This window comes from Cladophialophora psammophila (genome assembly GCF_000585535.1).
Source record: "Cladophialophora psammophila CBS 110553 chromosome Unknown aczJe-supercont1.12, whole genome shotgun sequence".
Taxonomy (NCBI): domain Eukaryota; kingdom Fungi; phylum Ascomycota; class Eurotiomycetes; order Chaetothyriales; family Herpotrichiellaceae; genus Cladophialophora; species Cladophialophora psammophila.
The window spans coordinates 971,550-994,690 of record NW_006912933.1 but is presented as its reverse complement, the minus strand read 5'-3'; the positions used below and the strand labels follow the sequence as shown (position 1 = coordinate 994,690).

General features: G+C 52.7%; 10 protein-coding genes across 10 annotated transcripts; 6 read left to right on the top strand and 4 right to left on the bottom strand.

The window, feature by feature from the left end:
* Nucleotides 1–539: 539 nt before the first annotated feature.
* A1O5_08049 (uncharacterized protein) lies at nucleotides 540–2,183 on the bottom strand (the record flags this gene model as incomplete). Its single annotated transcript, XM_007748634.1, has 2 exons — nucleotides 540–870; nucleotides 964–2,183. 2 exons carry the CDS (start codon nucleotides 2,181–2,183, stop codon nucleotides 540–542), a joined length of 1,551 nt encoding a protein of 516 aa, XP_007746824.1.
* Nucleotides 2,184–3,710: 1,527 nt separating this feature from the next.
* On the top strand, nucleotides 3,711–5,087 carry A1O5_08048 (uncharacterized protein; the record flags this gene model as incomplete). Its single annotated transcript, XM_007748633.1, has 1 exon — nucleotides 3,711–5,087. The coding sequence occupies one exon, from the start codon at nucleotides 3,711–3,713 to the stop codon at nucleotides 5,085–5,087; it is 1,377 nt and encodes a 458-aa protein (XP_007746823.1).
* Nucleotides 5,088–5,953: 866 nt separating this feature from the next.
* A1O5_08047 (uncharacterized protein) lies at nucleotides 5,954–8,217 on the top strand (the record flags this gene model as incomplete). The annotated part of the gene is made up of 2 exons (XM_007748632.1): nucleotides 5,954–5,982; nucleotides 6,036–8,217. 2 exons carry the CDS (start codon nucleotides 5,954–5,956, stop codon nucleotides 8,215–8,217), a joined length of 2,211 nt encoding a protein of 736 aa, XP_007746822.1.
* Nucleotides 8,218–8,440: 223 nt separating this feature from the next.
* A1O5_08046 (uncharacterized protein) lies at nucleotides 8,441–9,135 on the bottom strand (the record flags this gene model as incomplete). Its single annotated transcript, XM_007748631.1, has 2 exons — nucleotides 8,441–8,861; nucleotides 8,948–9,135. 2 exons carry the CDS (start codon nucleotides 9,133–9,135, stop codon nucleotides 8,441–8,443), a joined length of 609 nt encoding a protein of 202 aa, XP_007746821.1.
* Nucleotides 9,136–9,584: 449 nt separating this feature from the next.
* Nucleotides 9,585–13,682, top strand: A1O5_08045 (uncharacterized protein; the record flags this gene model as incomplete). Its single annotated transcript, XM_007748630.1, has 1 exon — nucleotides 9,585–13,682. The coding sequence occupies one exon, from the start codon at nucleotides 9,585–9,587 to the stop codon at nucleotides 13,680–13,682; it is 4,098 nt and encodes a 1,365-aa protein (XP_007746820.1).
* A 792-nt stretch (nucleotides 13,683–14,474) lies between these two features.
* Nucleotides 14,475–15,073, top strand: A1O5_08044 (uncharacterized protein; the record flags this gene model as incomplete). The annotated part of the gene is made up of 3 exons (XM_007748629.1): nucleotides 14,475–14,547; nucleotides 14,666–14,818; nucleotides 14,988–15,073. 3 exons carry the CDS (start codon nucleotides 14,475–14,477, stop codon nucleotides 15,071–15,073), a joined length of 312 nt encoding a protein of 103 aa, XP_007746819.1.
* Nucleotides 15,074–15,450: 377 nt separating this feature from the next.
* On the bottom strand, nucleotides 15,451–16,049 carry A1O5_08043 (ribose 5-phosphate isomerase B; the record flags this gene model as incomplete). The annotated part of the gene is made up of 2 exons (XM_007748628.1): nucleotides 15,451–15,735; nucleotides 15,837–16,049. The coding sequence occupies 2 exons, from the start codon at nucleotides 16,047–16,049 to the stop codon at nucleotides 15,451–15,453; spliced, it is 498 nt and encodes a 165-aa protein (XP_007746818.1).
* A 787-nt stretch (nucleotides 16,050–16,836) lies between these two features.
* Nucleotides 16,837–17,754, top strand: A1O5_08042 (triosephosphate isomerase; the record flags this gene model as incomplete). The annotated part of the gene is made up of 1 exon (XM_007748627.1): nucleotides 16,837–17,754. The coding sequence occupies one exon, from the start codon at nucleotides 16,837–16,839 to the stop codon at nucleotides 17,752–17,754; it is 918 nt and encodes a 305-aa protein (XP_007746817.1).
* A 254-nt stretch (nucleotides 17,755–18,008) lies between these two features.
* On the bottom strand, nucleotides 18,009–21,663 carry A1O5_08041 (structural maintenance-chromosome 2; the record flags this gene model as incomplete). Its single annotated transcript, XM_007748626.1, has 3 exons — nucleotides 18,009–18,276; nucleotides 18,326–21,580; nucleotides 21,635–21,663. The coding sequence occupies 3 exons, from the start codon at nucleotides 21,661–21,663 to the stop codon at nucleotides 18,009–18,011; spliced, it is 3,552 nt and encodes a 1,183-aa protein (XP_007746816.1).
* A 525-nt stretch (nucleotides 21,664–22,188) lies between these two features.
* A1O5_08040 (uncharacterized protein) lies at nucleotides 22,189–22,979 on the top strand (the record flags this gene model as incomplete). The annotated part of the gene is made up of 3 exons (XM_007748625.1): nucleotides 22,189–22,345; nucleotides 22,421–22,587; nucleotides 22,800–22,979. 3 exons carry the CDS (start codon nucleotides 22,189–22,191, stop codon nucleotides 22,977–22,979), a joined length of 504 nt encoding a protein of 167 aa, XP_007746815.1.
* Between the last annotated feature and the right edge of the window lie 162 nt (nucleotides 22,980–23,141).

The window sequence follows — 23,141 nt, the reverse complement described above, 5'->3', positions numbered from 1 at the left end:
GGCTCCAGTCGTAGCTCTGAGAAACTATGTGTGTATGTGCATAATAGATAGCAACATTAGTTGCTGCAAAGGCTCGAGCCGATCAAAACGGAAACAGCCTTGTTCTTCAAGGGTCGAATGTGGTTGAAAGAGTTTAATGCTACATACATTGGGCGTCATGGTATCTTTCTCGCCTTGCCAGTGCCTGGTATCATCAGGGGGTTTTTGCTCCGGTGTATATAAAACAGACTCCCCTTTCGCCGAAGATCACAACTCCGACCTAGCATTATGCGGGAACAATGACAATGGCGACAGCGGCGGCTAAAGGGGTCGGTCGAGTTTTCACTTCCTTCTGCTCTGGTTGCATGTACATCAATCACAACATCACTGCCTTTCTCTTGTACAACATGGCCATATTAAAATGTTTTCTTCTCCACCCTCCTTCCATCTTCGACTCCCCCCCAGCCAAGGCATTTCTGCAATTGGAGACGGGAGAAGTAAAAGGTCGCATTCATATCCCTCCTGTTTTGTTACCTCCGATGAGAAGAGTCTTCTGATCTTTACATCTTCTCCTTCCTCTCTGCCATCATGCCCTCCGCGCCGACGACGGGTCCGACAGGGCTGGGAGGCAAGACGTCCTCCCTCGTCTCGTCGGTGAACTTAAGATCCTCATCGATGTCGGTCGTGTCCTTGACTTTTGTCCAGACGACGGGGGCCGCGACGATGAGAGATCCGGCCAGCATGCCCCAGTTGACGGCAAATTGGGTCATGAAGGCGACATTGTTGGCGTCGAGTTGCGGAGAGATTGCGGATCCGGCGGATTGGATGCCCTTGTAGAAACCGGTGAAGTTGGCGAGTTTGCGGCCGTTGTTGGTGAGTGCACCCATAAGCCTGGTTAGGTGGGAGAGAATGTTAGTGGGACAATTTCCCATCTTCAAAGAAGCCTTTTCGGGAGAAAACTCTACAAAGACATTTCTGGCTTACCAATACGAAGTAGTCTGCCAAACAGAGTCGTAGGCTCCGTAGAACATGTACAGGAACATAGGGCCGACGTAGCCCGGGTCGGTAAAGTCAAGCTTGTGATAGCCGTCGGCGCTGGTCTCTGCGCGGGTGTACTGTTTTTGGAAATCATAGCCACCACCCCAGATGACAAAGGTGAGCACAAAGAGCGCGCCAATGGCGATCTTGGCGCGGGTGGTGCGGCGGAAGTAGGTGGTGTCGAGCAAGAAGCCGAAGATCCAGGCGCCAATGATTTGGCACAGGTAGTAGAGCACATTGTTCAAGGCGCGGGTGCGGATATTGAAGTAGGGGAGATTCACATCTTGGAAGTGGTAGGTGTAGAACCAGTTGGAGGCGAAAAACATGGGGAAGAGGAAGATGATGTACCAATCGGTCACCAGGACCTCGAAAAGACCCTTGATTTCGGACTTCCAGGTGGGGTTCTTCATCAGGATGACTCGCGAACCGTCACTGCGTTGGACAAGGAAAGGGTTGCAGAGAAACCCGGCCAGGACGAAGCCCGCGGCCATCAGTACGATGAAGGCAATGTAGGTGCCGTCCTGAACCGAGTTGCTGGTGGAATGAAGGTTCTGGCCCAGCGGAATCAGAGCGCCCAGCACGGCACCCAAGTTGAAAATCATCCAAAAGACGGCAATGTATCGACCCTTTGATTTCTCAGGAGGATACGACATCATCACGGCCCCTTGGGCAGTCCAGAGCAGACCGGCGCAAACACCCAGCAAGGCACCGGCGAAGATCAGGAAGCCCGCATTCTGGTTGTGGTTGTAGGACAAGATTGAGGCAATGTAAAGGGCGTACCCAAAACCGCCAAATCCCAAGGTCAAGCGTAGACCGATCTTGTTGGCAATACTACCAGCAAAGAAGCCCACCACGGAGAAAGTGGCGTAGATTGCGGTGCTGGCATTGTTGATGTCGTGCGCATTGACCTGACCAGCGGCACCCAACCCGTTGACCGCGTTGAACATACCCGGGCACAAGAAGCACACAAGCGCAACGAAGACAATTTGGAATTGAGGTGACGCATAGGCGGGAATGGTGATGGGGCCCAATTTGAATCTTTTGTACATCCACGGCTTCCCTTCGGGCTTTGTGTCTTCACCGCCGTGGATGATCTCGGGCGGCGTCTCGGTGCCGCCAGACTTCTCGGTGGTGGTGGCCATCTTCTCGTTGGAGATGTCTGACATTGCAAAGGAACCAAGCAATGCTGAAGGGAGGGAGAGAAGACGGGAGGGAAAAGTTGGAGTGGTGCGGCGAGGCTCTCGAGATTTAAAGTTGGGACGATTTTAGGTGGCGAGCGGAGATCAATTGCGGAGTCTCGGGGCAGATTCCTAGTGGAGTCTGGCTCCTATGAGTTCGATGGGTCGCGTGCACCGTGGACCGTTCAGCAGCAGAACTGGAGGAATGGGGACGGACGGGGGGGAGAGGGAGGGAGAGAAGTAATATAGAACAAGTATCACCAGGGCAATGGTAGGTAGGTGGTGGTAGAGTTTCGTTCCAACCGTGTCACCAGGCACGCTAAGGTGAATGGTTACCTTGACCTTGAATGATCAGAAACGGGTTCGAGAGGGAGATAGAGTGATAGAGAGATAGAGCCGTAGCATTGTAGCCTCACACAAATGCAATGCAGAAAGAGGGAGAATAGGAGGGCGGGAGGAGGAGGAGGGATGGTAGTGGAATGATCGCGGCAAGATGGAGGAAGAGATAGTAGAGGAGGATGGAGCAGTGGTAGTGGTTCCGATAGTGATAGTAACAAGCAGGACCTCGTAGCATGGGAGAGACCCTGTCCAGACGACAGAGAAAGGCCGTGAAGTGTTTACAACACCCTGGACAGGTACCAGAGTCTCTCCCCCACAAAGTGCTGGGTATCTCGTACTTCGAGAGGTGAAAGTGAAGTGAGATCAAGTTCAAGAGAAGGGAGGCGCACGTGACGTGATAACAGAGTCGTATTCTCTCCGCCTCAGGGTTACATGCACCAAATCTGCGCCATCTGCGCCATCTGCGCCCATTGCTACGCTGCCCTTCGACCCCAAACACACTCCATCTTCATCTCGCACAACGTCTCATTCCCATCGTCAATCACAAGTCATCGTTGCATCCATCTGTCTTCTCATCTGCTTCCTCTCCGAACTCTCTCTCCGAACCCTCTGGAACGCTCACCTTACCTTCACCTTTCACGCCTCCCTCAGGATCGTGTGCCGGTTTCATAAGAGAAATCCCATCAAATGCCACCGAATTGTGTTGCCGTCGTTGCCACAACGTGCTTACACGCTGCAACATGACAGGAGAAGCAGCCCGTCTTGTCCTCTCCTCTCCTCTCGCCGTGTCCGGTGCCCTCGAATTTCCTTTACCAACGAACATCGGCCTGTTTGCGCTCATTTCCGCAGCCTGCCGTTCCCCGGATGGTCAGGGATGTCGTGGGATCCAGTAGAATGTTCGATGCGCCTGTCACAGCGAGAGAAAAATATTCCCCAATGGTGCCCAGGACAAACCTTATGACGTGACCCGCTGGGTGAATATCTGGTTGCCCCCCTCGTCCACCGAGTTATTTCAATGTCTATAGTGCTTCCTCCTGGCTTTGGCTTTTTTCGTTTCTTCATTCTTGTAGGGCTTCCCTACAAGAATCGTCCCTTCCTTTGTTCCTAATCTCACTATTCCTCGTGTCTGACGGTATCTTCTCTCCTGTCACTGAACTGTCCTTGACCTTCTCCGCCATGTCGACGTCATATCCCCGTGTTGTTCGATTCACCAACGGCTATCTTCTCAAAGATGGGGAATTGGTGCCCGGGGATCTTTGGGTGTCGTCCGAAACAGGGCGCATCATGAGTCCCCAGTCGGCCTTCTATTCCTCACACCTGAGACCCGACAGAACAGTCGATCTTCGAGGCAGGATCCTGTCTGCCGGCTTCATCGATGTCCAGATCAATGGTTCCCACAATTTCGACTTCTCAACACCCGACCCAGACTTCGCCTCCAAGTTGACTCACACTACCCAGCAGATGATCAAGACGGGCCTTACCTCATTTGTCCCGACCGTCATCAGCACAACGCCAGAGAGTTATCATGCTGTGCTTCCTCATCTCGGTCCCTCTGGGAAGACTCGTGACGCCAGTAAAGGCTCGGAGAGTCTCGGCGCACACATCGAAGGGCCCTTTCTCTCCCCGGTGAGAAATGGAATCCACAACAAGGAGGTCTTGCGGGAAGCGCATTCTTGGGCCGACATCGAGGAATGCTACGGTGCAGAAAATCTTCACAATGTCAGATACATCACTGCTGCTCCGGAAAGGGGACACATGATGAGCCTAATCCCTGAATTTGTCGGCCGCGGCATCGTCTTTTCCGTGGGTCACTCTGATGCCACGTTTGAACAGGCGCAGTCTGCCATGGCGGCGGGGGCGTCCATGGTCACACATCTTTTCAACGCCATGCGTCCTTTCGGACATCGGGATCCTGGTATTTTCGGTCTTCTGGGACAATCGGCCCCTTCAACCCCAGTGGCCACGCCCAAGACCAGCCGCCCGGCAAGTCCATCAGGATCGCCACAAGGCTCTCCACAATCGTCGAGAAGGTCCACCCCTCGTTCCAGCCTCAGCATCAGCACCTCTATGTCGGAATTGGAAGAAGCGGCAGCGCGATACAGGCAGCCCTATTTTGGCCTCATCGCCGATGGCATCCACCTGTCGGCGCAGACCCTCAAAATTGCCTATTCTGCTCACCCGGAAGGCGCAATCCTTGTCACCGATGCACAGAAGTTTGCCGGATGTCCCGACGGAGCCTACGAGTGGCGAGGAGAAGACCGCTTCATCAAGGAAGGCAAGCTGCTCAAGCTGGAGAGCAACGGACGTATCGCCGGCAGCGTGGTTGACTTGATCGACTGCGTGAACAACTTCAAGCGATGGACCGGTTGCGGAACGGCGAAAGCGTTGGAATGCGTGACTAGCACCCCGGCTAAGATGCTGGGCAAGGACGTCGAGAAGACCAAGGGCCGACTTGAAGTGGGCATGGACGCGGATCTGGTGGTGCTGGAGGAGGGTCTCGAGGGAGATCTGACTGTGCAGCAGGTCTGGAAGTTCGGACTCCAGGTGGTCTAAATCCCCATGTCAGTGTCATGGTGTGGTTGCAAGTTTCTCGTCAAAAGTTGGGCTGAGCTCGGCGTTGCAGGATTCTTGGGTTTATGATACGATCGAGATGCTTGGGAGGCTCTGGTCATGCTATGATCTATAGAGATTTTTTTTTTTTTTTTTATCCTTTGATGCAAGACCATGTTGCCTCCGGAATGCTGAGCACAAAATGAGATACCTCTAGATTTGGCCCGGATGCTAGATACCCTGTATATTATGTGATAGGAATTCGTCAGTCTGTATAGTATGAAACGCTTTGTCCTTGTATTTTGGAATGTTCTGTTTCCCTTGCCAATAAAGAGCAGCCATCGGGAAGTACGGAGGGACAGGCCGTGACTTCGAGGATGTTCCTACTTCTCCCGATACTCGGACGGTCACCCTATTCTTTCCACTCATCAAGGGTTTAGATGATTTGCGCGTCTAAATATTTGGTTATTCCTACGTCAGGCGTTACTCGTCGCGCCCATCGCAGTCCCAGCGACATACTGAGGCATATACCTTGCCCATGGCGGTCAAACGGCGGCCTCAACATGTGTCTCTGCTCAGCACCGGCACGTGCGGGTCTAGACCCCCGGGCTGCTGCCCCGTGAGACGCAACAGTGGCAACAGGGGTTAACTAGCTCTCCCCGCGTTTTTCTTTTTTCTGTTGAGAGTGAGGACAACAGAGAATAGGGCCAGACTTACCGCGTCACGGCCAACCTCGAGCACCACTTTGACCTCACTCTCTGCCGTCTGTTGCCCGCTGGGACTCTGTTGTCCAGTCTGTGAGATCTGGGGTCTTCAGAGACTTCATCTATCTTGATTACAGCCTGTCTGTGGCGGCAAGCACTGAAGCCATGACACTCCGGAAACACTACACCCCAGAGTAAGCCAAACCTTGACCAGCTCATTCATATTGACACCAATTCACCGTCCTAGGGTCCTCCTGAGCGCTCCACGAAGGTCAGCGGCGGTTCCGAGTCCCGATGGAAAGCTCGCGCTTTACACACAATCCACCTATTCGTTTGACACCCACTCTCGCACCAGCGAGATCTGTTGTCTAGATCTCACCCAGGGCACCGCCACCACTATCAGCAAAGACCCCAAGGCCAGCGAGCCCAGGTGGCTGGGGACCAATCATGAAGTCGTCTGGTTGAAGGAATGCGAGAATGGAAACACCAGCTTCATCGTCACCGACGCCACTCTTCCTGGAAAATGCTACACGGCCGGCACCATTCCAGGCCCTGTCTCCAGTCTCAAGCTCTATCTCATTGAACCGGGCAAAGTCGCCGTTGCTGTTGCCGGTCAAGCCAATCCAGATGGGAGCTTGCACAATCCCAAGGATGTTCCGAAATCCCATACTTCAGCCCGTGTATATGACTCGTTGTTTGTGCGACACTGGGATTCGTGGATCACCGAGCAGCGAAATGCCATCTTTACAGCACTGCTGCAGAAGTCACAACCCATGGTGACTTCTCGCCAAGGACGATACAGCTTGCTTGGCTTCAAAAACGCATTATTGGGTACGGAGTTGGAATGCCCCATTCCAACGTTCGGCGGAGTCGACCACTTCGACATTGGCCCGACAGGCCTGACGATTGTGGCCAAAGACCCCCATCTCAACCCTGCCACACATACCAAGTGTGATTGCTGGTTCGTACCAAAAAGGGATGCCTTGGACATGAAACCTGCAAGCTTCCACAAAATTCACGTTCATGGATTGAATGGGGCAGCTTCGTCGCCTGTCTTTTCGCCCAACGGAGAATCCCTGGCTTTTCTCCAGATGGCGACCGATGGCTATGAGAGTGACAAAAATCGAATAGTCCTTGTCCATGGCCTAGGTGGACTTGAGAAGGGTGAATCCGTACATGCGGTCGAGCTCATGCGTACAGACGATGGCAAAGGCGGCTGGGCCAGGTCTCCTACCTCTTTAAAGTGGTCCGTGGATGGCAAGATGCTGCTAATGGAAGCTGAAGACACCGGCCGAGGATGTCTCTTTGCACTCGATCTGACGGCGAGTCCGGGGCTAGAATGGCGACCTCGCCAACTGACCCACAGCGGATACATCATTGATTTTGCTCCCATGTCGGCCACGTCTAATCTTTTACTCGTCTCCAGTAATAGCCTGATCGACAACAGCACATACTCTCTTGTCGATCCCGATGCCCAGACCGAGGCGAGACCGGTGGTCATTTCGTCGCTGAGCAAGAATGGAAGCATGTTTGGTCTGTCTCCCGAACAGGTCTCCTCGATATGGTGGAAAGGTGCGAATGACCATCCCGTGCACGCTTGGATGGTGAGGCCTTCCTTCTTCCGAGCGGACCAGAAGTATCCCCTTGCATATTTGATCCACGGTGGCCCGCAAGGCGCCTGGAACGACCAATGGTCGACGCGTTGGAATCCTGCTGTCTTCGCTGAGCAGGGGTATGTGGTTGTCTGTCCTAATCCAACGGGATCGACGGGCTATGGCCAGGCCTTTACCGACGCGATCCGAAATCAGTGGGGTGGTCTCCCTTACGAGGACCTCGTCAAAGGCTTTGACTTCATCGAGTCGGAATTGGGGTTCATTGACGCCTCGCGAGCAGTTGCCCTGGGTGCCAGCTACGGCGGATATATGATGAACTGGATCCAGGGGCACAACCTGGGTCGCAAATTCAAGGCACTGGTCTGCCACGATGGCGTGTTCAGCATGACGGGCCAGTTGGCGTCTGAGGAGCAGTACTTCCCCGTCCACGACCTCGGAGGGCCCATTTGGGAGAGACAGGAGATCTACGATCAATGGGATCCCAGCCGGTTCACTAAATACTGGGAGACACCCATGCTTGTGATCCACAACGAACTTGACTACCGCCTGACGGTTGCCGAGGGTCTCTCGGCCTTCAACGTGCTACAGATGAAGGGGATCGAAAGTCGGTTTTTGAGTTTTCCAGACGAGAACCACTGGGTGTTGAAGCCGGAGAACAGCCTCGTCTGGCACCTCGTGGTGATCAATTGGATCAACAAATTTGTGGGGTTGCCCAAGATGGTCGACCGGCAAGGCAGGGATGGGTCGGGGTTTTGCAGGCAGGAAAGCAGGAGGAACTGGACTCGGAATCACGGGGCGTCGCGTCTCGAGCAGTGAGAAAAGGCAGAATTCTGTTGCATTGTGAGAGGCGTTACGATATGGTTGATGGAGGGATACAGGAACAAGAGCAATGGCTCTCCTCTCATGGAATAATGGAAAGGGCGAGCTCTGGTGCTCCTTGGTCCATCTCATCTCCTCCCTCCCCCCCCCTCTCCGAATATTAGTACAGAGTAATGCAACCCAAGATATCAGGTGTGGTTGTAAACAAAGTTCCCCATCCTCACGAGGGATTATGGTTGCTCAATAATTCCTCCCTCACCAACTCTGCCAACATCTTATTCTCCAATGGTTTCCCGTCCAGTTCACCTCCGGGCTTCAACAGCTCCTTCATAACAACGCCTTGCTTCAACTCTCCCTGCGTCGTGTTTCTCAGCGTCTCTATCTTCCCCCTGACCACCGTCCTGAGAGCCGCGGGGTCTATCAACTTCACACTCCCCACCAATTCGTCAATAACCTCCATCTCTTTTGCTTGCTTCTCCGCCAAGTCCGGCCGTTTGGCAGCTTCGGCTTCCTTGATCGCTGTCTCTGTGGCGGATTTCCGTTTGCGAAGTAGTGCTAGAACTTGGAGATCGGTTTTGATGGGCGTGGGAGAGGAGGCCGCTTGGTTGATTTCAGAGATGGTGCCCCGGAGGACGGTTAATCTTACCTCGGGGTTGTCTCAGCATTTGAAGGTATTGGAACGGAGTGTATACCAGACGGAATGTGTATGTGGCGTGTGTTGCCTTACCTCGATGTGTCCTTTGCGCGCATGGCGCTCTTCAAGTCATTCTTGATCTTGGCCAGCAGAGGCGAAGCTGGAGCTTCGGTCGATGTGGATGACCAGCGCAGGGCGGAAGCTGCATTTCTGCGGATACATCGAGAGCAAAGCGGTTGGTCGAATAGAAGTAAGAGTCTAGAATTGAGGATTGATGCCATGTCCCGGGACTTAGGAAACAACAGGTCGTGACAGGCAGGAAAGGGGATCAAGACGCACTAGTAGATCTACTTGTCGAAGTACTTGTAGAGCAGTGGAGAGCAGGGAAAGATACAAAATTGTTTACGCGAGTCATGGTTCCTGACGCTAAACTTCTTTTGGTCTGCCCGCATTACTTTCCATCTCCAGTCGCTTCGCGTTTACTCGTACATTTCCATCTTTTGTCTCGATTAAACCGCAGGTTGACACTTCTGCGAGCACTGGCGTCCGGCTGTGTTTGGGTTCAATATTTCGCGTTGTTCACTCCGAAATCCTTGTTACCGCGTCGCCTCTGCACAGACATCCGCAATCGCCTTTTGTGCTGTCGTTGCACGGCGGCTGTCTTGCTTGATGTCTGTTCATATTTAAGCCGACCTCCTACTCTTGCCAACGACAACAATCCCGGCGCACGATGGGCTCTGTAATTGCGCAGACGCCCGTCCGGCCTGTGCCAGGCATCTGGCCTCAGACTCCTGCCGCGCGCCCTCCAGCAATACCTGCTCCTTCCTTCCAGTCTTTCACGACGCCAATGTCCCGCCCGGCCCTCATCCCTTCTCAACCCTCGACAACCCTCATCACCACGAATCCTCCTGAAGCGCCCGTTCAAGCGTCAATGCGGCCACCCGAAGCACTCGAGCCCGTGGAAAGAGCTGCGCGCACAATCAACGAATCTCTCGCAAGTGAATCGCGATTCCCAGAAGTCGACAGTTACTTGTCTCAGGGTTACTCTGCCGATTATGATATCCAGTCTTCGACAACATGGGCACCGTTTCAGAGAGCCGGCTTCTACAGAATCCCAGACGAGATATTCGAGCAGTATAATAATGCGCAGTTGACGACGAGTATGGGACTATTTCCGGAGTTGAGGTATGCTTGGACTACAATCGACAATGCCCTGTACATGTGGGACTACTCTGCATCGAGGCCCGAACTACTGGGTTTTGAGGGACAGTCGCACAGCATCCTTGCTGTTAAACTCGCTGTCCCTCGAGCGGGTGTCTTTCTACCGAATATCAAACATGTCATTGTCATTGCGACAACTGCAGACATATTTCTGCTGGGCCTGGGTACAGACTCGAGTCCAGGCGGCTCACCTGCTCTATCTCTGTTCCAGACTGGTATGTCGGTCTCAGTTAGGGGTCTCGATGTCAGTGTCATCGCTTCCTCCGCAAAAACTGGGAGGATATTTTTCGGTGGCAGGACGGACAATGACATATATGAGCTCACATATCAGCAAGAGGATCGGTGGTTTGCAAGTCGATGTTCGAAGATTTGTCACACTAGCGGTGCTGCCAAGTCTTTGACGTGGACGTTCAGCAGCTTCAGTCACGGTCATCGAGAGTATGTGGAACAGATCGTGGTGGATGACAGCAGAGACCTCCTTTACACCCTTTCTTCCGCTTCTAATATTCGCGTATTCCACATCAAGCCCGGAGGCGGATTACCACTTTTGGTCACAAAACCTGCATCCGAGATCTACGATAACATCGGTCATATCATTAACCAGAGCGAATCCCTCAACAATCGAGTCAAGATTGTATCGATATCAGCTCTTCCAGCTGCCGAAGCGTCAAGATATCACCTGGTAGCTGTCACAGCAACTGGTTATCGAATATACCTCAGTGCCAAAAGCGCCACAAGCTACGGCTACGGGTCTTCAGCTCGAGCCGGTGCTCCAATCAGCGTACAGGCACAACATGTCAAAGTACCGCCGCTGTCGTCCAATACAGGCCATTCAAGCACATGGGGTACGGGTTCTTCGAGCGATGTTCATCAACCCATCAAGACCTTGACGACGACTCGACTTGCTGCGCGGTACTCGCCCGGATACTTCTTTTGCTTCACTGCTAGGGATGCCAACTCACCCACTGACCAATTATTTATTTCTGCCCCTGATGCCGGTAGACTACTGAGGAGCTCCGAACCCGGGCAGACAAGTCGAACTTCGGAATCTGCAATATGGCTCTCACTCGGCAGCCGTGCAGAGGACATAGGGTTGGTGACCCCATACTCTGCTCCCATCTCAAGCCCGGTCGGCTACGGGAATGACTTGGCCGTACAATTTGACAAGCCTATCCCAGAGGTTGCAATCTTGACGAACACCGGCATCCACATCATCAGAAGACGCCGCTTGGTGGACATTTTTGCGGCTTTGAGCAGTCAAGGCGGCGGACCCGAAGGATTTCAGCACGAGGTCAGCAACCTGATTCGGGCTTATGGGAGGACCGAGACTCTGGCAACAGCGCTTGCGGTCGCCTGTGGTCAGGGAGTTGAAGACACCGGCAATGCTCAGTCGATGCGGGTCAACGACCCGGAAGTCCTCGAGCTTGCTCGCAAGACTTTCATTGAGTACGGCGGCAAGCCAAGCATCAATCAAAACTCAATCACGGACAGATCGGTCCCTTTGATCGACGCTGTACGACCTTCGCCGCGCCACGCGGCAATTGCTTTGTACATTTCTCGCTTATTGAGATCAACGTGGAAGAACGTGATTGCAATGGAGTCGACCACACCGGCCGGCTATCAGATCAATCCTGCCGTACCTCTCAAGAAGTTGAGGGACGTCCAAGAATCGTTGTCCGCGCTCCAACGCTTCTTTCAGACGAACAAGAGCTTCATCAAAGGTCTTAGCGGGCCTGATGATCTTCCAGCAACAAGCACCAAGGACGACGAGATCGCTCTGCAAGGAGAACACCGTGCCTTGCATTCACTAGTCAAGTTTACATCAGACACCATTGAAGGCCTTTCTTTTATTCTAGTCTTATTCGAAGAGAAGGTCGCGGAGATAGTGCCACTGCTGCCGGAGACTTCCAGACCAGAGATGCTGAAGCTTACTTTTGAGGAACTCTTCACGACAAAGAAAGGTTATGAGCTTGCGAAAGAGCTCGTCAAAGCCATCGTGAACCGCAATATCGCGAAAGGGTCCAATGTCGAGACAGTTGCTGAAGCGCTCCGCAGAAAGTGTGGGAGCTTTTGCAGCGCAGACGATGTCGTGATATTCAAAGCACAAGAGCAACTGAGACGAGCAGCAGAAGCAGGGACGAATGGTGACTCTTCACGAAATCTTCTTAATGAAAGCTTGAAACTCTTTGAAAAGGTGGCCCACAGTCTGCCCCATGACTACCTGGAGTCGGCTGTGAAACAATACACGGATCTGCAGTTCTTCGCCGGAGCCATACAACTTGTCCTCCGGGTTGCTCACGAAAAGGACAAGGCTAATGAGGCCTTGTCCTGGATGGCGGAAGGTCGGCCAGAGCCAGACCCTCGGAAAGCAAAATTTGATCTCAGGAGTCAGTGCTACGACCTCATCCACGCGGTCATTGTCGCGGTGGATAAGACCACCGAGCAAGGTCCAAGTTTCGTGGATGGTCACCCAACGATAGCTGTGACCAGGCGGAACGAAGCATACGATGTGATCAGCCGTTCAAAGGACGAGGCGTTTTTGACGAATCTCTACGATTGGTATCTGCAGCAGGGATGGTACGATCGCCTGCTCGCGACGGAATCCCCATTCATTGTCACTTACTTGCAACGCAAGTCGTCTGAGGACATCCTTTATGCGGATCTGCTGTGGAAATACTACTGCCAGACGAATCAATTTTCCGAGGCGGCCAAGATCCAATTGCAACTTGCCCGAAGCGCTTTCCCACTTTCGCTTGAAAAGAGACTCGAGTATCTGAGCAGAGCGAGAGCCAACGCATCCACCTACACCCCGGGAGGGAGCCGTAAGACGAAGCAACAGTTACTGCAAGAAATCACCGAACTCATTGACATCGCGGACATACAAGAAGAGGTGCTCCAACGCCTGCGTGACGACTATCGACTCGGGCCCGAACGGAGACAAGAAGTCCTCGATCAAGTCAACGGACAGATCCTGGACATTAACACGCTGTTCAACAACTATGCGGACAATGCCGGGTACTATGACCTGTGTCTCCTGATCTATCAAGTTGCCGATCATCGGGATCCGGCACAGATCAAGCAAACTTGGCAGCAGCTCCTTCAGTCGGTGCATGACAAGGTGCAAGAGGAAGGACAGATCCAGCCGTTCGAAGCCATTGCCGACGAGGTAAGGAGTCTGGGCAGCAAATTACGCGTGTCGGAGACGACGTTCCCTGTCCAGACTTTACTACCCATCTTGGAGAAATACTCGTTCGAACATCAACGCAACGTGGCGCCTCCGCATTGGGTCGTTGACATTTTCCTTTCCCTGGAGATCCCCTGTGAGCGGCTTTTTGAGATCTTGGAAACGATATTCTTCTCGGGCGATGCTCCCTTTGTGGGATCTAATCGCAAATACATCGCGTCAGAACTGGTCTATGTGGTAGGTAGATGGTTCCACGATTCGACGCGGGCAGGGTCTGTGATCTTTGGGAGTGAAGCAGCCGCGACGAGAGTGCAGGAAACAATGCGAGCCTTGTTGCAGCAGGGGAGAGCAGCAGGCCTAGATGAGGAAACGACAAGGGTTGCCCGGGAGGTTGTAGAGAGAGTCGGCCAACTTCTAGGATGAGAGGTCATGTTTTTGCCTTGCCTGACACGATGCATTTTGTAAACGATGTGCGCAAGAGTCATAACCAGGTAGTTGGGTGAGCTTTTTGGAGTCTCGCAAAGGTCGACATGTGACAGTCTTCAGGAATTACCAGACACAGTCATTTGGTCGGTTGCACCGAACAAAATTGGAATCTGACCAGCTTTCCCGATTGAGAAGCCCCTGAATGTCTCGTTGGTTTCTCGCTCGCGCCGAACGTACTTCTACTTGTATTGAACCGTACCACCCGCCTACATCTCTCTCACAGTGTCGTTCTCTCTTTTACCTCGACCTATATAATTACCCAAAGATGGCAATCTCACCAGCGTCAACCACAGCGCCACGACAACACTCCCACCGCCGCCCGCTGTCTGCCAGGAAGCTCGATGTACTGTATCTGGGCTTCTTCCTCGTGCATGTGCCCATCATGTTCTGTAAGTTTGGTTCGAGTCGTTTCGAAAAACACACCCTAGTTCGGGGGCGATTGGTCAGATATCCAAGAGCTCACCCACGCTCTCTGTGTCGCTCTCCATTCCCAACACACAAGAAGACAAGGGGATTGGACGCAAGGCTTAACCCCCTTTCCCGCCCTCTCGCCTTACCATCGCCGCGTCTCACCTGAGGAAAACAATGATATTGAGATTTCTACTAATAGTGGTTGACCTATCCTCGATCCTCCCGTCGTTCCTCGTCTCGCCGCTCTCACACACGCTGCGAACATACCAGCTCCAGAACTTTCGGGACAAATTCTTCATCAGCCCGCCAGCGTGGTTCATGGCCTACATGTGGATTGAAGCTTTGTATCATGTGCCGATTAGCTTGTGGATGGTTTGGGGGATTTTCAAGGGTAAGCAAGCGTTCAACAGTTCCAAGACTCGAGCGCAACTTCTTTCTGCGTCGTCCTGTCTCGTCCTTGAAGAGAGCTTCCTGTGCGTTCGATCTCGCACTGCTGAGACCCGTCCCAGATCATCCGCTCGTCCCGCTTCATCTCCTGATCTTCGCCCTCGAGGTCGCCGTCACAACGCTAACGTGCGTCGTGGATATTTCCGACTGGGAAGGTTACACCTCGGCACAGAAATCAGACCTGTATGGCCTCTACGTCCCATACTTGGTATTAGGTACGTACGTCCTTCCTTCCCCCTCATTCACGGGCATGCTGTGAGTGCACGCGGAAATGTGGTCTTTGTTCTTGGTATGAATGCGAAGCCCTGCCCAATGCTGGCTGGGACATGGTCAATTCAGAAACATGGTTTGGCTAACGGTCTGCGGCCCTATCTGTGAATTTAGCGTGTTTGATGGGCGTCGACGCGTTTGTCAGAGTGAAAAGGCAGATTCTGCACAACATCGGTCCGGAGAAAGGGAAGACTGCGTAATGCGCAAGACTAGTTCTGGCTTCATGACCCAGGCCAGGGCTGGATCGAGGCTGCTTCGTTGTTGCATCGTGGATATGGGAAGTATCATATATAACAAGAAGATGCTGGCCACAGACATGCTCTTCTATACGCACATGGCAGACTTTTTGCGCAGAGTCCACATCCTGATCCAAACCAAAAACAAAAATCATCCTGCAATCCAAACATGTAAAGAGCCGTGCGTGGCGCAGATATTCGTCCTGTTCTTCTTTGTTGTTGTTGTTGTTGTTCTTCTTCTTCTTCTTCTTCTTCTTCTTCTTCTTCTTCTTCTTCTTCTTCTTCTTCCCACCATCCCTCTCTTCTCTTTTGTGGTGTTTTCCTGCCCTCTCGATTATCGCTCACAACTCGCCAAACTGCTCCTCGTACTTAGTTATATGGGCGACCTTCTCTGCGCTCGCGCTCGTCTCGTCAAAGCGCAGCTCGACCCACTCGTCGACCAGCTTCTTGGCCAGTTCGAGGCCGATGACGCGCTGGCCGAAGCACAGGACCTGGGCGTTGTTGGAGAGCACGCTGCGTTCGACGCTGTAGGGGTCGTGCGCGGTCACGGCGCGGATGCCCTCGACTTTGTTGGCTGAGATGGCGACGCCGAGACCCGTGCCGCAGATGAGGAGGGCGCGGTCGGCCTGTTGTTGGATACACAGCCACCTGGTTAGCCAAAACAAAAACGTTCCATTCCCTCTGGCTCGCTCCTGGCCAAAAAGAAGGAGAGGGCCAAAGACCGTACCTCTCCCGACTTGATCTTCTTGCACGCATCGACCGCCAGATGCGGGTATGCGGTGGCGTCGTCGGCATCGACGACGCCGACGTCCAGAACGTGCGTCACGCCCGCGTGCTTCTTGAGCACCTCCTTCAGGGCGGTCTTGTAGGCGTGGCCGGCGTTGTCGCTGCCCACGACGACGCGGATGGGGGTTTTGGCCGTGCCGTTGGTCGCGGCCATGTTCTTAATGTGGGATGGGGTTGTGTGGGTGGTGGGTGTCGGCCTTCGGCTTGATTTAATCCGTGTATGTAGAGAAGGGGGTTCACGGTATTATTATCTGGACGATTGAAACACGGCACTCGAGAAAAGAGAATCCAATATAATTTATGAATCCGGCGCCAACAGTCGATCCGTGGTCAGATCTTTCAGGTCTCTTTTTGTTGAATTGCCTTGCCAGCCCATTTGCCGCCGGTCGCTCGTGCACATCATCGCAAGAAGCGGGCGACGGCGTCCATCGCCGTGTCCGATGCCCGCTCCGCTGTTGCCCTCCCCAGCCCTCCCCTCCCCCTCTGGCGTCATTGCTTTCTGTGCTCTTTGTTTCTCCAAAGTCCCGACCATCGGGACTGCCGTATCCAGACATCCGGGCCGGTTAAATGCAGAATAAGTTTTCGTCTACACATGGACACGTGGGGGAATGGGATGGTGGGGGCCGGGCGGGATGAGATTCGAGAATCTCCCCGGCCAGGGGGGGAGTAGGTGCTGTATATCGAGCAAACAAGGCGAGCAAGTACACAAAAGAGGGATCAAAAGAGGGGTCGAACCATGGATGGATCGATGTGTGAATAGATGGATAATTATGTACTGGATATTGGTTGACCTTTGACCAAAATACGACCCTTCGAATTGCTTCAACTCCAATACTCGTCCCTCTCGCACTCTGCGGCGGCTGCTGTTGCTCACTGGAGACGACAACACCAATCACCCTACCACCACAATCACGACCAGACATAACAAACCACCAGAAACAATGTCTGGATCAACCCCATATCCTCATCTCCCCTCCAAACTGATCCTCACCTCGACAAAGGCCTACTTCTCCCCGTCCCGCACACTGGCATACCTCGCCTCCCTCCTCGACCCGGCCCACAACATCCTCCCCCTCCTACAGAGACATAGCTCCGACGTCCTCTTCGTTCTCATCCCGGACTTTCTCACAATATATCCGTGTGCACAGGTTCTGAGCTCAGAATTCCCGCCTTCTTCATCTGAAGGAGGGGCTGGAGGCGGGACGCGCCTGGACTCTTCGTCGTGGCCCATCGCTCTCGGCGCGCAGAACGTCTACCCCTCGACCACCTACGGCGCCTTCACAGGCGAGATCGTTGTGCCCGGAATCAAGGAACTAGGCTGCTCTATCATCGAGCTCAACCACGCCGAGCGCCGTCGCTACCTGGGCGAAAACGACGTCACCGCCGCCGCAAAAGCCGCCGCCGTCTGCGCCGCGCACATGGTTCCCCTGGTGTGCATCGGGGAACTGGACAGGCCTGATCTCAGAGGCCCCATGAGCCAGGCCGTCGGCGTCGCCATGGCCCAGCTGCGCCCGCAGATCCAGAGCGTCTTGACCGCCGTGCCGCTCGACGCGCCCGTCATTTTCGCGTACGAGCCCGTCTGGGCCATTGGCGCCGCCGAGCCCGCCGGCGTCGATTACGTCGGCCCCGTCGTACAGGCCATCCGAGAGGTCGCGAGGCAAATTGTGCCTGGGAGAAGAGCGGACGTGAAGGTCGTGTATGGGGGCAGCGCCGGGCCCGGGCTGTGGAGCGGGAAGAACAATGGAGGAAACGGATTGGGGCAATGGGTCGATGGGTTGTTCTTAGGCAGGTTTGCCCACGAGATTTCGGGCGTGAGGGGTGTCGTGGAAGAAGTGATGGGAAGTTTGGGAACAAGGTGAAGGAAGGACCAGACTCGTTGAACAAGATGAATTTGGGCTTCATCGCCGCATCTGACCACCAACCAGCAAGCAGAAGACCACCCAACTTCTTCACCACAACACATGCTCTCGTCAAGTCATAAACTCATCATCCAAACCAACCGGTATCTCCAAATGGACCTAGACCATTCCGTCCCATCATCTCTCATCACGCCCAAGATGCCTCCAACACGAGTGCGGCCGTCACGAACCTTGCGACACAGGCAAACAAACCCTCAGCCCTTCAACTCGCCGGGCGTCATGACTGAAACCACACTGGTTCCTTCGCTAAACCTCGTCCGGAAAACACGATTGGCATTTTGAAACATGCCGTCCTTCAAACTGACGACGATAAATTGCGAGCCTTGAAACCTTGTTTTGATAATCCGACCGATGTTTTGGGTGTGCGAAAGGTCCAGTGCCGCGTCCACTTCGTCCAGGATATACATTGGAGCGGGCTTGAATTGTAACAGGGCGAGGATGAGGGATAGCGCAATGAGCGATCTGTGAAGATCAATTAGTCCTGCGGCAACTGGACGGGGAGAAAACATACCTTTGACCCCCAGAAAGCTCCGTGAGGCTCTGTTTCCACACCTTGCCCAAACACACCTTCACCTCCAACCCTTCCTGGATTCGATCAATATTGTCATCCAATGGCACCAATTTCGCACTGTTGTTCCCGGGCAAGAGGTCCGAAAAGATATTCCCAAAGTCCTCGGTGACTTTGCGCCATGTCTTGATGAGGGCTTCTTTCTTGTATTCGTCCAGCGTGCTAATCGTCTCCTCAATCTTCTTCTTGTCCCGGATCACAGTACGGAGCATGTTCTTCAGGGATGCCTCTTTCTTCTCGACGCTATCGATCATGGGCATCACCTTGGGATTGATCTTCTTCTTCATCCCTTGGAATCTCTCGGTGACGTTTTTCAGAGTTGCTCGACTCTCGGAGAGATTCTTGCCATGGAAATCATAGGGGGTGCCGGCACGGCCGAATTGATCTTTGTTATCTTCAATCCAATCATGTTCCTTTTCCAGCGCAGCCACCAGTTGCGCAGCTGCTTGGGCGTCTTTCTGGGCTTTCTCGACCGCATGGCCCAACTTTTGTACCTCGAGCGCTTCTTCGGCGATCTGTTTGGATTTCTTAGATTTGGCCTGTTCCAGTTCACGTAGCTCGTCGTCGAATCCCATCAGTTTTGCTCGTTCGTCGTCGAGTTGGGCCTGTGCAATATCATGGTTGCTCTTCACAGTGGCTTCTTCTTGCCGAAGGTTTCCGAGTTCTTCTTTCTGGGTCTCAATCGCGGTATCGGCCTCGGAAAGTTGCTCCAGAGCAGCATTCAAATCGCTTTCAGCTTGCTCACAGTCAATCTTTGTATCTTGCAACTCTTTCTGAAATGATTTGATTGCAGCGGATGTCTTGGTGAGTGAATTTTTCAGGTCGGCCAATGACTTTTCGAGTTCCTTGAGCTTGCTGTCCTTGTTCTTGCTAAAGTCCTCCATGTCCTTTTCTATCCGCTTCACATCTCTTGCTGCTTCAGCTTCTCTGGCTTTGGCATTTGCCATATCTTGCTTCAGCTGCACGATTGTTGTTTTCATCTCCTCGACAGCCTGGATAATTGACGAGGAAGAATTGCCAGAGATCTGCTCCTCTGCAAGTTTGATTTCGTGACCTTTAAGATCTAGCTCTTGTTTGACGGCCTTGATATTGGCTAGCTTTGATTGCTCCTTCTTCATTGTCTCTTGGAGCTGCTGGAGTTCTGATTGATGCTTCTGTAATTCTTTCGTGACTTCATTCAGCTTCTGGAGGATGACAAGGACACCGCTGGAATTCGGAGCACTCCCTCCAGAAAGTGTACCTGCTGGGTCGTAGACATCACCCTCAAGCGTCACGCTCTTCAGCCTAACTGCTGGATCGAATGTCACCCGTTTCGCTGTTTCTGCATCCTGGCAGATCAATGTCGTCCCAAAAACGTAATCCATAGCGGCAGATACTTCGTGATCGTATCCGATCAGGGACAAGGCGAGATCAACCTTGCCGGGTGCTATTCGCTGTGCTGCTCCAACCTTCTCCGCTGAAGCTCTAAAGGCTGAAATCTTGTTCAGAGGAATGATGGTCACTCGCTTTTTCAGCTTTCCGTGCTGGAGCAGCTGTGTTCCAGTGTCTGCCGTGTCAACGACAACGTTGTACAATCTACCGCCGGCACATATCTCGAGGGCGGTGCCGGCGACAGATTTGTCCTTGTCCAAAGTAAAGAGTTGGGCAACCAACCCTTTCACCCTCGAACGATCAAAGTGTGGCGAGGGGTCGCTGAAATGAAAGTCAACGTTAGCAACTTTTCGCTTCAGCTCGTCGGCTTGTTGGGTCAGACTCCGGATACTCCTTTGAAGGGCAACTTCCTGCGCCCGGATCCTCTCTTCACGGCCAGGTTCGAATCCCAATTTTTGCAGGTCGCTGTCCAGCTTCTGTGCTTCCTTGCGGAGCACTTCAAGACCTTGGAGGAGGTCAGCGTTCTGTTCTCGGGCTTTTTTGGCTCGTGGTTCGTCTTCTTTTATTCGCTTCTCAAGGTGTGAGGTCTTCATCTTGGCTTGTTCTTGTTCGGTGGTTGCAGCTGTCAACCGGTTTCTAGCATCTTGCAGTTGGCCTTGATACCCACTTTCTTGCCCTTCACGGGAGGCGACTCCGGTCTGCAGCGTTGACAGGAGCTCTTCCTTCTTCTCGACTTCAGAGTTCTGAGAATCATGTTCGGCCTTTGCACTGTCCCATTGCGACTGCAACTTCGCGAGCCCTGCCTTCTTGTCCCTCACTTGCTTTTCCAGATTCGTGACAGATTTCGCAATGTCTTTCTTTTTCTGCTCTTCTTCAGACAAACTGGACTGCTTTAGATCAAGCACGGTTGCTAGGCGTACAAGCTCATGGCTCAACTCTTTCACCTGAGACTCGATTGCTTGAAAACGGCCGCCTTTGCGCATCTCCGTTTCTCGAACAGCGCGAACACGTTGAGCGTCTTCGTCCAAGTTCTCAATCTCGCGTTTCAGCTTAACGGCATTCTCCTCCAGGTGTTGTACTTTCGCTCGCTTGACTTCGTGTTCTTGAGTTGCGCTCTTCATCCTTTCGCCAGATCGAACATAGTCCGCTGCAACCACCACCCGTGTCAATCTCTCGAGCTCGCTTTGTGTTTTTTGATAGTCCAACCACGCTCGCTTCTCGCCGCGTAATTTGTCCAGTTTGGGCTCGATTTCTTCTCGCAACAGGCCCTCTATCTCAACCACCTTCATTTCCTTCTTCGCCATTGTCTTGACAGCTTTTTCTTTCCGATCCTCAAACATACGGGTTCCTGCAGCTTCTTCGATCATTGCCAGAATTTCAGCTGCTTTCATATTGAGAACTTTTGTGATTCGTCCCTGCATGATGATGAAATTCGGGTTGTTGATGTTTAGCCCAACGCTCTGGAACAGATTCTGTACTGTCGTCTGCTGCGCTCGGTGACCATTGATGAGATATTTGCTTGTCCCACCCATGACTATCTGTCGCGTCACGCTAATCTGTGCATATTCTTCGAAGCCGATTGGACTAGTGTTCTTGTCGCTGTTGTCAAAAACAATCGTTACACTGGCTTTTGTTACTCCCGCTTGGCCGCGCTTGTAGATGAGGTCTTGGAGGTTCTGCGCTCGGACGGTGGACATGTTGGTGATGCCCAGTACAAAACATATTGAGTCGAGGATATTGGACTTTCCGGATCCGTTGAGTCCTGTCACCGCATTGAAACTTTGATCCCAGCCAGATATGACGGTTCTCTGGCTGTAGGATTTGAAGCTGCGGAGGTTAGTTCATCGAGAATGTACAAAGCAACATCTGCGGAACTCTTACCCGTCAATGACCAGCTCGATGATCTTCATGATGACAATCTATACTGTGAACGTAGTCAATCCAGTTCGGGACGTCCAGGCGCATGAGCGATCGACCCTCCCAGTGATTGAGACAATCGGTTTGTTGACGCTTCTGAATTTGGTTAGCCAGATCTATCTCTAGAAAGAGGAAGGTGTAGCGAGTCATTCTTGGCGCAGTTTTTTAGTCCTGACCTCCCAGAGCTTCTTCTATCCTTGGACTCCTATGCTCCACACCGCCCTGGAAAATTTCACAGTCCATTGCATTGCTTCGAAGACCTCTACGAGCCAAGGATGGCATCAGTGTCTAGAGCCCTCGTTGGGCCTCCATCGATGACAAGCATCCCCCTGTTCCTCGCACCAGCTTTCGCACGACCCTCCACCACCGCAGCAACATCCTTAACTCTCTTTCGATCATATGCAACAAAAAAGGGCCAAAAGACTAGTCATCCAAACTGGGCAATACATGCACGTCCTAAGATTGATAGGAATAAGAAAAGAGGCGTTTCAGCGATTCGACGGACAGGACCCAGGAGCATGCGGGGACTGTGGAAATATCCCCTTCCAGTGCCCGTGGCACGAGACCACAGGGGTACTGCAGCAGAATATGCAGATTCTGAGGACCATGGGCTATGGGGCTTCTTTGATAAGTCAAAACAGGCACTGCTTCCACCTGATGATGAGTCGAGCCATGGTATGTGGATAATCTTTTGCTCCCTTTTACGGAGAGCCGTAATAATGTGGACTGACCATTGCCATGGGAAAACAGGTCGGGCTTGGACATATAAGGAACTGTCCGTGAAATCTTTCGAAGACCTCCATAAACTGTACTGGGTGTGCGTCAAGGAACAGAATCGAACCTTGACTCGAGAAAAAGAAAGACAACGTTTGAGAGCAGGTTACGGAGAAGTGGAAAGCGAAGAAAGAGTTGCTGTCGTAAGTGTTTTATCCTTTACTGCAAACTTGAACTCACAGTGATGAACCCCAACCTTTCACTCGCCGATATGAAATCCGGCCTTCGGGGCCGCTTAATCCTTGTTGGCCATGATTCGACCATTACTAGAAAGTTTCTGAGACCAGAATAGACCACGCTCTATCAAACACTTGGATTCAGTTGATGGAGTATGCTGATCACATGGCCTTGACAGGTACGCGAAACAATGACCCTTATTGGAGAAGTACTTGTCGACCGCCAGTTGTCGTACAATCAAGCCCGAATATTGGTTGGCCAGAAAGAAGTGGCCGAAATTCTTGAAGAACCACGGTCTCTTCTAGAGGATGACGACCCGCTAGAGCAGATGGAGTCAACTCCACAACAGAGGCAATAGAAACCGAGAACCATGCTCTGCCATTCGAGTCAACTTCTGCATCAGGCAAATATATATGATGAATTTGTCTGGGTGGCTTGTGGGAACCAGCAGCCGCCAGCCGAAGATTCTGAGGATGAGAAAAGAAGAGTCGTAGGATCATGTGTAACAGCCTGTATATTT